At 33.1% G+C, this 13,927-nt stretch overlaps 1 protein-coding gene across 1 annotated transcript; it reads right to left on the bottom strand.

Annotated features, from left to right (window-relative positions):
• Positions 1–46: 46 nt before the first annotated feature.
• LOC105777321 (ABC transporter G family member 24) lies at positions 47–6,144 on the bottom strand. The gene is made up of 14 exons (XM_012600530.2): positions 5,464–6,144; positions 5,170–5,246; positions 4,602–4,868; positions 4,435–4,498; positions 4,189–4,335; positions 4,020–4,054; positions 3,852–3,925; positions 2,766–3,664; positions 2,301–2,597; positions 1,729–2,220; positions 1,423–1,571; positions 985–1,274; positions 752–885; positions 47–539 (listed from the first exon to the last, which is right to left on the bottom strand). Exons 1-14 carry the CDS (start codon positions 5,703–5,705, stop codon positions 383–385), a joined length of 3,324 nt encoding a protein of 1,107 aa, XP_012455984.1. The 5' UTR covers positions 5,706–6,144; the 3' UTR covers positions 47–382.
• Positions 6,145–13,927: the final 7,783 nt, after the last annotated feature.

Raw genomic sequence — 13,927 nt, 5'->3', positions numbered from 1 at the left:
ATCATCTATGGATGAAATCATAACTCTTTTCGAGTAACTCAGGAGAGAAAGAGAAGATGTGTACGGACTAAATAAAGGAGCTGTATCTTTACAGTTATTATATGCCTGGAAATGGATTATCAAGTAAAAAATCCTAACCAAAGAAACATTCTCTCCCTAATGTACAGATGAAATGGGAGATAGGGTAGTATACCTAAGTAATCAAATTTAACAGATTGATTCCAGACGTACAAGAAAAGACATGGCACCATTTACCAATTGATTGTGATCATCGCTCCCATGATTTTCGTGTTGCTGAAGGTTCGATGGTGCCACGAGCCTTTAGGTCCGAAGACCACTTTTTGACAGGAAATAGAATACACGTTAGGTTGGATGCCTATTTTCACTTCTTTCGGAATGTAATCATACCAAAAAACGCAATTAAACGGCTGATTATGCCGGTGAGAATAAGGATGCCTATACAAAGAGTCCATTCGTGTAGATTATAATCGCTTTTCGATAGGGCTCCACATCGAGTAATTAACCACACTCCGTAGTACCTGAAACGTAGCAAGCCTCTTTCTGTAAATTCATGCATCTATCATGGAAACTTATTTGTACGAGTAAGTTCTCGTTAAGCATCAACTTATTCGGAACTTATTCGTACGAATAAGTTGTTCCTAAAGCACAACTTATTCAAAACTAAGGAGCAATGCATAAATATATATATTCGTGATCTCTTGAAATAGATAAAAGGGTGAATACAACTTACTTTTCGGTATTTGCTATCACGAAAGCTTCCAAAGCCCACTTAGGATAACACAAATTAGATATATTTTTCAAAACTTCATTATCTTGAGTCCGAGTGGCAACGAGAGTCAAAACAACTGGAACAAGAACCGACCACTACAAGAAGCACATTGAGGATGAATGAAAGGATATATGAAAATTTAAATCAGTAAAGAGACCTTTTTTCTCACTCGATATGGTCTAATTTTTACTTACCAGTTGCGCAGAACCAGGATGAAAGAAGATGGCAAATGCATAGCCTATACCGGTCACACAGTACACTAGGCACAGCAGGACAACGTAATTTTCTGCGAATGAAGATCTTGGATTCGTGAAGAAAAAGAACATAGAGAGATACACCAGGGGCTTGATCACAGTATTGAAATGGTCGATTGTGTCTTTGGCCAAAAAGTAAGCCAAGCTGCTCATGCCAGATGCTCTTTCTCTCAAATATTGTAGTTTATCGAGTGAAAATGATCTCAAAGCAGCTATTTTGCATAGAAGAGCTGAAAACATCAAGAACCTTTATGGTAAGTAATTTGATATGGCGATAAGACAATTTATGTTTCATTTGCAATTTTCATGGGAACAAATCGAAAGAGCAATTTAGTTCAAAGAAATCCTTGTAGCATCAGTAACAGTTGGCCAACTTACAGACTGCGATTATGGTATACGTATAACCAATGGCTCCAAAGTTTTCTTCGCCTGTTTTACCTATTGTTCCTAAGCAAGCCCCAGCAAGCAGTAAGATCAGATAATCGGTTGCTTGTACTTTGGCTTCCCTCATTCGCTGCTTGCCAAGCCTGAGATTTTACAGATTTAAGAAGCTGATTATTTGTCAAGTAAAAAGGAGACCACGAACAAATTGTACTGTTTTCACCAAGGATAGTTAACTCAAAAGATCATAGACATTTACCCCCTCAGGCAAATCCAAGTAATCATTATGTAGATAGTGCTTACCTTCCGAGAAAGTATCTGTATTGCCAGAGCACACCCGGAGTTCTCCGGCTCGATAAGTCCTTAAACTTCAAGAAATTGTGGCGTATGGTATCCCGATGTATCTCGACAGTTGTCCTGACATCTTGCCATAACTCTCCAGCAAAAGATCTTTCATCTATTCCAGCATGAGGACTTATCCCATCTGAAAGATCTGGACTTGCTGAGGGCATAGAAATCCGAGCAGCAGTTTGCTGCAGTTCAGGGGGCACCGGGTAGCCATTGTGAAGCATCCACCTAACCGGAAGCTCTTTATAGTTCACGCCCGAGCTTTGACTTGGTTTTACTATACCCTCTAAAATGTCAATAAAGTGGTCTGGAGGATTAACACGATCTGGGACATGGATCCCAAGGCCTGCAAAGTATTGTTCCGCTTTCTTTGCTGAACCATGGTAGACTGTGAATCCCCCTTTCGCCAAAAGGACTAGATCATCAAACATTTGGAACAAGGAATAGCTGCACCAGACTTCTCAGCAATTAATATGTTTCATGAATACCAGATTGGCAATGTGGACTTTGGATAAAATAATCGTTACCTCGGTTGATGAAGCACCATGCAGATGTTTACACCTTCAAGAGCTTCATGTCGAAGTGCTCGAAGAAGTTGCAAAGAGGATGCGCTGTCCAAACCAGATGTAGGTTCATCCAAGATCAAAAGTGAAGGTTCCATGACCATTTCCAGTCCGACATTTACTCGCTTCCTCTGGCCTCCTGAGATACCTCGCTTCTCTACGGTTCCTACCAAGGAATCACGCACCATCTGAAGCCCCAAAGCCTCTATAACTCTTTCAACAACAAGAACTTTATCCGGTTTTGATAAATGAGCAGGCAGTCTTCGGTATAGAGAAGTTTATCACATAGGAAAATGGCAGTAGTCAATATAAAAGAAATCATAGTAGAAAAATATAGAAAACCATAAGATCATGACATATAATTGAAGCATGCACAAAAGAACATCAAACACAAGTATCAGGAAATAAAAGGGTTTGAATCTAGCATACCTACACTTTGCATTGAACCATAGATTCTCTTCCACTGTCAAGTTCCCATGCACGATGTCATCTTGTGGCACGTAACCAATTATTTTCCTATATGAGCGGATTGACTCATTTTTTCCATTTATAAGAATCAAACCAGTCATCTTGCAACCCATTGCCTTTCCAGCTAGAGCAGAAATAAATGTTGTTTTCCCAGCACCGGAAGGGCCCATGACAGCAGTGATGCGACCGGGCTTAATTTTTCCAGTAACACACCTCAAAAGATGCTTGTCTTTTCCTTTCAAAGTGAGTGTAAGGTCTTTGAAAGAGACCTCAATCAGAGGCCTTTTCCTGATTTCAGGATTAGTTGCCATAGAAACCACTCCCGAGAATGTAAGATCCTTATTTTCTTCTTGCTTTGCTTTCTCTTTCTCAAGTTCAGCATATGCATACTTAAAAATCTGGCTATTAGTATGAGGCTGCTTTCCCTTTGTAGTATGACCTTTAGATTTTCTATCATGGCTGCTGACATCAAATCTGTCATGCTTCTCAATGTCATCTTCAATTTCATGCATCTGCCCCTTGGATGCTGCAGATGACGATAGAGACTCACTTGAAGCACTCGTATACGCAGGAGCATATGAGTCTTCATCTGCTTCAAACCTTGTTCGATCCAATATTTTGAGTTCCTCAGGATCTTTTGTGGATTTTTTAAAAGAAAATTTCTGCGAAATATGACTTTGCAGTTCACTTGCATGCTTCTTAGCAGCATTCTTAGCAGCTATCCACCTCTTCCGTGCTTTAGCTGTCTCCCTTGCACTTCTTGCCGCTGCTTCTCGGGCTTTGGCTAGTCTTCTTTCCCTCGTGGTAAGAACTTGGTCTGAACAGTTGTAGATAATAAGGAGTAAAGTAACAGTAGCAACCTACATGAGAAAAGGGGATTATTATTGTTGACAGTTGCCTAAGGAGCTATAAGCTTACTTCGGTGAGTATGTCTGATTCAAATGAGAAAAAATAAAACGCAAAACAACTAGAAAATGGTAAGATTACAAAAATAAAAACCAGTGATCAGTCATCCTGATGGCTACCGGAATAAAACAAACAACTTACTATAAGCATAATTCCATAGGCATGCAGATCTTGAGTTGATGTGCTTGCATTGCAAGAAGTCAACTTGAAGCAGCCTGCATGATCAATGAGAGTAAAATAAACAATCCAGACAACTCGAGAAATATTTTGAACTAGGACGTATAATTAATATTCTAAGCAAAGGCTTACGTTTCTCAGACGTTGAACCCTTCCTGCAGTAATGTCTGAAAAGGCACACAAAAATTTGATAGCATCAAGAAAGATGAAAACTAAAGCAGGAGTTTAAGCTATACATAGAAATAATGTGAAAAACATATGAAAAATGTTGGAAGAATGAAACTAAAAAATGTAGCAATACCCTTTACTGCAAAGCTCTTTCTGGACTGTTGTTGGACAATATGACCCTGCAGAACAGAACACCTCACCACTGCTATGAACATCAGCCCATACATTGGCCCCTCCGCAAGTATGGTTTTGCTTTCCGGGAGGCAGCTGGTAAGAATATCTGAAATACCATATTCATAAATCTTCTTAATACGAACCTTGTTATAGCCGTAGGGCATTCAACTTGTTACGAAATGTTTAGAAAATAATATGAACTTACGGCTCACATATGCCAGTTTGATCATTCAGTTTTGCAACCGGACAATGGGAACCCAACGGACAAGCTTTAGGAAGACAGCATCCAATGAAGCATATGCAGAAAACATATTATGAGACACTAACTAAGCACAAACAATATAAGCTAACAAAAGATTCTCAGATACTTACGAATCATGCACGTAAGACCACGAGGGCAGAAAAATCCCTCACAACATGGTTGACAAGAATTAGTCCTAGAAGGAATAACCTGAGAATTTTCAAGGTCCGGCTCATTTGAAGGTGTTCTACAAGCCCATCCAGGCTCACAACCGGAAACCCATGAGGTTAAATTACAGTTCCTGTTAGGCTTCAAAGTATTGCCATTTGAACCTTTGAAAATGGTATCGAAGTAGAATATAGCCTCCGCAGCTGTGCACACACGCTGCATAAAACTTCCTGTTCAACCGATAAACACAACAGTACCATAATAAAATGTGAGAAAACATGATTCTTAAAGCAATTCAACTAATCTAAGTTCTAAGTACATTTTTGGTTTTATGCAAGAAATCTCCACTTAAAGCAATAACTTATGTCAAGGCAGCATGTTTTAGCAAAATAGTACTTGAAGAACACTGTCGAACTATGCTACTCCGAGTATCATGTCCAGCATATCAAACACCTAAACTCCGAGTCCTAATTTCCTATAGCCACTAAAGAAAGAGAGCACTTTAATTTTTTGTAATTATAGATATTGTACCTTGAGTTTTTTCAATACATGAAGCCAAAAACTCCAAATTTGATGAAAAATTAAATGCTTTATTCCATTCAGCTTCCCTGAAATATAAAGACAGCTTCAATCTCAAAACAAGAACCAATTCCATTGCATACACAAGTATATACATATATAAGTCTTAAGCATTGAGAACCACCAATTAGTTCATATATTCATAATCAAGAACAGGTCAATGCAATTAAGAGTTCTACAATTCAATTCAAGAACCAGACGATCAACATGCATAACAATTGGGGAAAAAAGAGGAGGAAAACTCACGGGTCCTTTATGCAGAAACTGGCTTGTTTACTGATATCCTTACTAAGAACAGTGGTAAGATTAGAAAGCCTGCTATTAACAAGGGTTGTAACAAGTGGAAGAACATCTGGGTTGTTCACTTCATAATCATTGAAATTTTGACATTGTACCATGTTTACCAATAAACTCAAAACTACAAAGCCCCAGATTGAAACTGACCATAAAGAGCAAATTTTTAACTTCTTCAACCCCATTTTCAGCATTTTGAAAAGAAACCCAACAAAGAGACAAATTAATTCTTTTTGACACCCAGGATCAATATGAATGTTTGTAGCTAAAGAAAAATGCGAATGAAGAATAAAAAGGGATCTAGGGTTGGCTGAAGGGCACCAAGTCGTGGGGTTTAAAGGTCAAACCTTTAAGATGCTTTTAAGTAAGCAGCTTAGCCACCTTCTTCATTGAAAGGGGAAATAGAAAGGAAAAAACCTCCATTTTTAATCTTCCTATTCCTTCGTGGTTCATGTATAAAGACCAGGTGAGAACTAAGAAGGGCAAAAGGAAGCTGGTGAAAGTGGGACCCTTGTAAGAGGAGACCTTGTCTTAAGAACTATTTGCATTGTTTGCCGGCTTTTAGAAACCATGACATGCTTGGTTGTGGTGTCCAGTTTTGAGAAGAAAACTGTTTGTAATAATTTAAAAAAAAAAAAAAAGCCATATGTTATATTTTATATTATTAGATTCTAAATTCTAAATTCTAAATTCTAAATCCCATACGAAAAACATCAAATTGATCTTTTTAGAAATTTTGAACAACTAGTAGTATACTAAATTATTGTATTTCTGGGTTTAAGAACTTTAGGACCACTTGTTCTTGATAGTTTGAAATGTGGCGTGACCCTTGGGTTGGGTTTAGACCAAGTCAAGCCAACCATGGCTTACTCTTCTTCGTCCATGATAGTACATCACATATTTCAGTTCATTTTTACCTTATGCTTTGTCCTCAATGCAATTAATTGAGGTTTTGATTTCACATTGAATTTTTTGTCAGTTCATCAATATTAAGTACAAATTCATTGACTTGTATAATTATGGATTTAATTCAATTGATTCTATAGAATTTTTTTTAAAGTACTTAATAGACCTCACTATAAGAAAGGCATCATAAATATCTAGTGTCATTTAAGATGTTATAAACATCTTTCCAATTTAGAGGTTGTGAAAAATATGCTGTAATACTAATTTTTACTTGTAGTTCTTTTTTTTTCCTTTTAAGGAATTTTTAGTTGTAGTTGTAACTTCATATACTTCATTTATTTTTTCCAAAATAGGTAAAAGTATCAAAAAAAACCTGTGGATTACATTTTAGTTTCTCTATTACAAATATAATTTAACCTTTATATATTTGAAACATGTAAATTAGTTCTTTTGTTAAATTTTTTGTTACATAATTATGTGAAAATGTAGAAAATTATTCTTTCATGGGTAAATTATAAAAATATCACCAAACTATTTTTTTAGTCATTAAATTTTTAAAATTAAATATTTTAGACACTTTAAGCTGATATAGATTTTTTTATCGGTCTAGTTACAAAATTATCCTCTAATGTTCACACATCTTATCAATTTGATCCTAAATATAGGAAATTCAACAAATTTAGCCCTCAATGTTTACAAAATTTTTCATTTTAGTTCTAATTATAAAAATTCAATAAATTTAGCCCTCAACATTTACAAAATCTTTCAATTTAGTCCTAACTTTGAAATTTTTAAAAATTCATTTTTTTAAAATTCAGTTTTAGCCCATTATAACCCATCGGTGAACTAGTGGTGGCAATGGGTGGGTGATTTTTTACCCGCCCTAACCCCAACCCGATGCTCTACCACCATGTCCCACCTCGACCAACCCTGACTTTTAAAAAATTTAACCCGCTCCAAACCCGAACCTGAAACTTAATAGTATACCCGACTTCAATCTAATTCGAACAGACCCGAGTTTATTTATTTATTTATTGTAAAATTGTGATTAATATATTTTTTTTAAATGAAAGGTTTTGGCACCATTTCTTATTAGATTTGCTTAATGATTTATCTTTGAATTATGTGCTAATGTATATTTACACACATATTGTGATTACAGCACAAAAAGAAAAGAAGGAATAAATGTTCTTTTAATAAGTTATTAAATTAAGAAGATAGAAAATGGGGGAAATAACCTTACGAGGGTGATAGGGGAGACTAGTATAGAGGCGATAGATTGAGACTAGTACTGATAAATTTTAGGGATTTTTTAATTTAATTAATATTAAATATGTATAGAGGGTAATTTCATAAATATCTTGAGGGAGGGTGGGGAGGTTTCATTCTAAACCCGACCCGATTATTTTTAAAAATTAACCACCCCAACCTGCTCTCGACCCCTCAACTTCAAGAAAAAGAAACTCAGACTCTATTGAGTCAGATAAGCTTGGATCCCATTGAATTTAGGTTCTTTTTTCCATCCCTATGGCTAACTCATATGAGATATTAAAATAAGAAAAGGAGTACCCTCTTTCAAGTCACTTGCAAAAATTTCTTGAACTATAATTTAAGCTTCACACTGGACTAAACTTGGGTTGCAAAGGGCTAAAAATAATTTATTTTTAAAGTTTTAGAATTAGGACTAAATTGACAAATTTTATAAATATTGAGGTCAAATTTATTAATTTTTTAGAATTAGAACTCAAATGACAAATTTTGTGAACATTGAGTGATAAAATTGTTGAATTGTTATATTTAGGATCAAATTGATAAAATGTGTAAATATTAGAGGGCTAAATTTATTACTAGATCAATAAAAAATTCACATCATCTCAAAGTGACTAAAATAGTTAATTTCAAAAATTTAGTGACTAAATCGAAAGACATAGTTAAATGACTATTTTTATAGTTTACCTATAAAAAATTATTTTCAATATTTTCCGTGTTATTATTTAACAAAAAATTTAACAGAATATAGAAGAATTAATTTATTATTTTTGAACCGAAATGTGATACTTTCCTAATGCTTTTACTTAAATATATAAATAAAATGATTGCATAAGAAATTTATTATTTGTTGGAATAGGAATCATTAAAGGGATCATATTAAATTCAATTTTAGAAAAATTTAAGTCAAATAGAATTTTATTGAGGTATTAAATAGAAAAGAAATTCAGTCAGAAAGTGGCCGTCCTTTTGAAAGTGTGCTAATTCAAGTTCCGACCCAGTTAGGATCCGATTGCCGATTGGTTCGTTCATTATATAAAAGGCTACAATATGTTCGTATTCTTCGAAAATCTAGAATTTAATTATTATATTTTTATTCAACTATTACCATTATTAAATGCTTTTATTAAAAGTAAATAAATTATTATTTTTAAATAGTGATTAAATTTTAAAATTTTTAATAGTATATAAATTTATGAAATATTTTAACCTGTATAAAAGCTGGAAGAGCTTTGGGCAGGCAGAAAATGAGCCCCATGTGGCAGGCCATGGAGAAAAAAGATACAACAAAACATAAATAGACGTGGCCTAAATGCTATTTACCACGTGGTTACATGCATGGTGAAAAACTCCAAACACTTGTGGTTGACATGTGACTTGAATGTTTTACTCAATTTAAGACACAGACATAGATAAAAAAAAAAAAGGAAATGGTTTATGGGGAAATTTAATGTTTTTAGGGTTAATTTCATGAAAATGATTTACTAATAATATTATATTTTTATGATTTTATTAATAGAATAAATTTAGCATTAGTTATGGTTAGAAGTATTTATGGGTCAGGTTCATCCAAAATTTTAGGTCTATTTTTTAGGTTTAGGCTCGGGTTTAACTCGGATAAAAATATTAAAATCTAGGCCTGGTCCAGCCTACCCATATTAATTTATATATATATTTAAAACATATTACATTAAAAATATTAAAAATATTAAAATAAATTTCCTAACAAATTGAAAATAAATTAAAAAATATGTATACTTAAATAAAACTAAGATAGGTGTAACTTAACTAGCAAATGCCTCTAAAATAGCAATAAAACTAATATTTTTTTTTGTAAATTCGGGCCGAGCTCGGGCAAAAAACCTTACCCGAGGCCCTACCCATTTTCTAAACAGTCTTTTTTTTGCCCAAACTCATTTTTCAAGTCTCTATTTTTACCAAAATCCTCTCACTTGTTAGATGGACCTTCAAGTCAGGTCAAGTGACCCAGCCAATGAATAGGTTTAATCATGATCTCAATAGTCTACCCAACCCGACAAACTCGAGTATATTAAGTCCAATAATAAAGGCTTTTGTACTTTCGAGGAGTTTGATTTGTTCCAAATTATTGTTTCTATAATATTAATTTTTTAAATTTAATTATTCGTATGAAAATTACGTATTTAGAATAAAAAATATATTTAAAAATAACATATAATAAATAATAAAAAGTTTGACTTAAAACTAATTACTAATAACAAATAGAATATATATAATATTAAAATAAAAATAATTAATTATAAGTAAAATAAATTTTAAAATATATTATAGTAAGGGAAAATTATAAGCATCAGGAAGTTGGCAGATTATTGATAAAAGATTTCCCTTTATTCTCATCAAATTTTTATATATTATTATGTCATGGTCAAATAGGTAGGTTAAGTGTGTGAGAGTCTCTAAAATGTCAATTCAATGTATGAACTTAGTTGGAGAATATACATATATGTGTGTGTATAAATAAATGTATATGTGCCTTGGAATCCATATATTGGATCTCATGTTTATACATATGTTTATACTCCCAGATAATTACGCAACATTTAGTATTACGAAGTTTGATGAGGTGGTTCCTAAAATTATTGGATACGAAAGGTTAACATGCAATTCTCAAACTTGAATCAATTTTAAAAATAATAAAATAAATTTCGTATTTTTATTTTTAAATTGAATTCACTCGTGCACACTTTAAAATTTATATCCTCATGATTAAATATCAAATTTGAATTTATAATTTCAAAATCTAAAACAATATATGTTTAATAAGGTATCAATTTTCGAGTGTTACAAGATACTATAACTTTCTTTGTATGTAATCGACTCTCAAATTCAAACTCATTTTTTTATGAAAGGTAATTTTATAAGTATTGGTCACACCTAGCTGAGAATATCAATGACAACTCTTGTAATTTAAGACGTGACATATTGTTTTCAAATAGATAAGTTTTGTACTTGTTTGCAAACAACTTAAAACCTTTCAAATTTACTTGTAGATATAATTTCAACCAAATCTATATTCTTAATGAGTTCCATATGTCTAAAGTACCAATTATACATACATGCTATCATCCATTTCAATAATTTCATTCAATATATAAGTCAATTTATCCAAGTCCTTCATTTAACTAGTTGCAACTTATATACATATGTACATGAACACAAAACCAATTAAGTTATTATCAAACCACAAAACATGCCTAACTATAAGTTGTGACATTCATAGTTTCATGTATTTAGCATATAATCAAATCAAAATACTAATTACATTAGCTCTAATTTGTCAAGTATTTTGATATATCAAAAGTACATTAAAATCCCTACTTAAATTTGCAAAATTTATTTATATGTCCTTAAAAAAATTTCAAAGTGTTGGACAAAATAAACTTTTAAAAAAGCCTTGAATTAACTTAATTTTTTAACAAGTTTTTGAAGTCTGAAGGACTTCTACCAATACTTAGATGGACAAGTATTGGTAAAACTCAAGATGAAAAGACCTGAAAAAAGCTACAGAATTCTATCCGTAGAATTGAGAGTTCTATCGATACAACTCTGTGTTCTACCGATACAACCCGAACTTCTATCGGTAGAACGCACTCGAGTAAGTTAGGTAGTTTTGGCCTGGGACTTCTATCGATACCCTGGTCCGATTACCGATACAACCAAAGTGCTACCGATACCTTGAGGACTTCTACCAAAACAATTCAAGTCAGTAGCCAAAGTTCAACATCCCCTGCACTTCTACTGATACTTTGATAGATTCTACCGATACTAAGTGAAACCCTCAGAGTTATACCGATACAAGAGGACTTGTACTGATAGAATGAGCCCAACGGTCATATTTTGGAAAGACTTCTACCGATACAAGTTTCCTTCTATCAATACAAGCAAGCTGCAGATTGCATTTAATGCTGGTTTTTATAGCTACAACGACTCCATTTTGTTTCTAATGGCTACAAACATCCACAAGGTTGTTAGAGGACTTAAATATAAGGTCAAGGCTCCCCATTGAAGTGAACAAAGACAGGAAACAAGTGCATAACTTCTAAGAACTCAATTTTCCAATCTTTCTCAATCTTTTACTAAATATTTCTTGTACACACTTGTGGGTTAAGTTTTCCATCATTCTTTCAAGTGTTGTAACTTTTTGTGAGAGTGCTTAATTGTTGATTATCTACCTTTTAGCGGTATCATCTTATTCATCATTATTTTTCTCTCATTTGTGAGGGTTACTTAAGGTTTTGGGTAGAAAACCTTAAGGGGAAGTGATTCTATCTTACCTTTGAAAAGATAGGGAGGGAAATCCTTAGTTGAGGAAAGCTAAGGTAGTGGATGTAGGTAATTGAGGTCGAACCACTATAAATACTTGAGTCATTTTATTTTTGCCCTTTCCTGACAACATTTTAATACACCAATTCACCTTCCTCTTGGTGTATTTCGATCTCAACAAATTCCAACTCAACCTAGGTACAAGTCGTATAACCAACAAAAGAAACTATACAAACATTGTTGAGTCTAGGGTCTTTGTCTGGATGGTGAAGTTGATGCTCGGGACCTCGACATGAACCTAATCTACACATGAAAAACAAAATTGTACACTGAGCGATAGAGCTTAGTTGTATTTCCATGATTCAAATCAATATAATACAAAATCCAAATCAATTGCATACAATTAATCTCAAATGAAAATATTAACTAATTCACATACAACTTATGCAAATATTCAAATCATATAACAATATGCATATACCATAAGATACATTAATTATGCCAATTGATTTAACCAAACATATTATCTAAGTTAACAACTAAATGAACATACCATACTAATATAATTTATATTTACTTTTCTTTCACTTTTATGCATTCAATAAAGTTCACATATCATTTCCGAATCGAAAACACCATTATCTTTTCGTATCGGCCTTTAGGCTTATTTAACTGGTCCACTTGGTCTTTCACATGCTATTGATAATCAAATATTGTATATACCTACCTATAATTCAACTTATAATGTTTAATAATTTTTCAATATCAATCATCCAGTTCATAATTTAAGTTATCTATTAACATGACTCGGACTCAAGCGAATATACAAATCCCAATCAACACACCAATTTGGCATCCAGTGCATCATTAAAACGTCCAAAGGAAATAGATTGCACCCAACGCTCATCGGTATAACCGAAATGAAAGTTGTGCCCTGCACTCATCAAAACACCTGAAGGAAAATGCACCCATCTCTTATTGACATATAGCCGAAGTAGCCCGTACTCAATCTATCATATGACATGCCAATTATATCCGACTCTACCCGAACAGTTAATAGCATAACTAATTATCCAATTCGTCATATATCACAATTTACAATACATCATTTCCAATTCATCATTTTATCACATAATATATTTTAGCCCAATTCAAAGTCAATTTCATATTTCCATCAAATTACACTATTTTCTATTCTATTCAATTTAGTCCTCTTTTCCGATAATCAATCTTAATAATAAGAATTCAATCCAAAATAATCACTTTGAACTTAACTTAATATTATACTATGCAAAATAGTATAACTATGCAACAATCTTAGTGATTCGAATCATAAAAATACAAATTAAAGATTTGAGTTACTCGTCATCAACTCTCACCTTTCCTTTCCCTCTCGATGGCTTGACGTCATCTTTAGCTATGAATAATAATCCAACAGTATACAAAATTAAATTTCAGATCAAATCACATTCAATTACAAAGTCACACATATTTTGTAATTTATTCGATTTAGTTCCTAAACCCGAGACAAGCATTACTTTCGATTTAGACCTTAAGATTAGAGTCCGATTTTACCTATATTCATCAGGGACCTTTTATTTTATATTCCTACCAAAATTTCATAATGGTTTTTCATTTATTCAATTTGGTCCCTAATGTACGAAACTTGCAATTATACTTTACAATTAAATATTTTTCTTAAACTAAGCTTAATTTCTATCATTTTAATACCTAAATCATTCAATTCTCAACAATGAAAACTTTCTAGAACTTTAAAAATTTCACAAATTGGTACATAAGCTAGCTAAATCAAGCTCCCATGACCTCAAATCTATAAATATTACAAGAAAAGGACTTAATGCACTGCATTACCTAATCAAATGGCTGAATGGTAGGAACCCTTGAAGTTTTTCTCTTATGATGGATGACCCAAGGTTGA

This window comes from Gossypium raimondii, chromosome 10 (assembly GCF_025698545.1).
Source record: "Gossypium raimondii isolate GPD5lz chromosome 10, ASM2569854v1, whole genome shotgun sequence".
NCBI classification, from domain to species: domain Eukaryota; kingdom Viridiplantae; phylum Streptophyta; class Magnoliopsida; order Malvales; family Malvaceae; genus Gossypium; species Gossypium raimondii.
The sequence above is the reverse complement of the archived record's forward strand: the minus strand, read 5'-3'. Positions and strand labels throughout refer to the sequence as shown.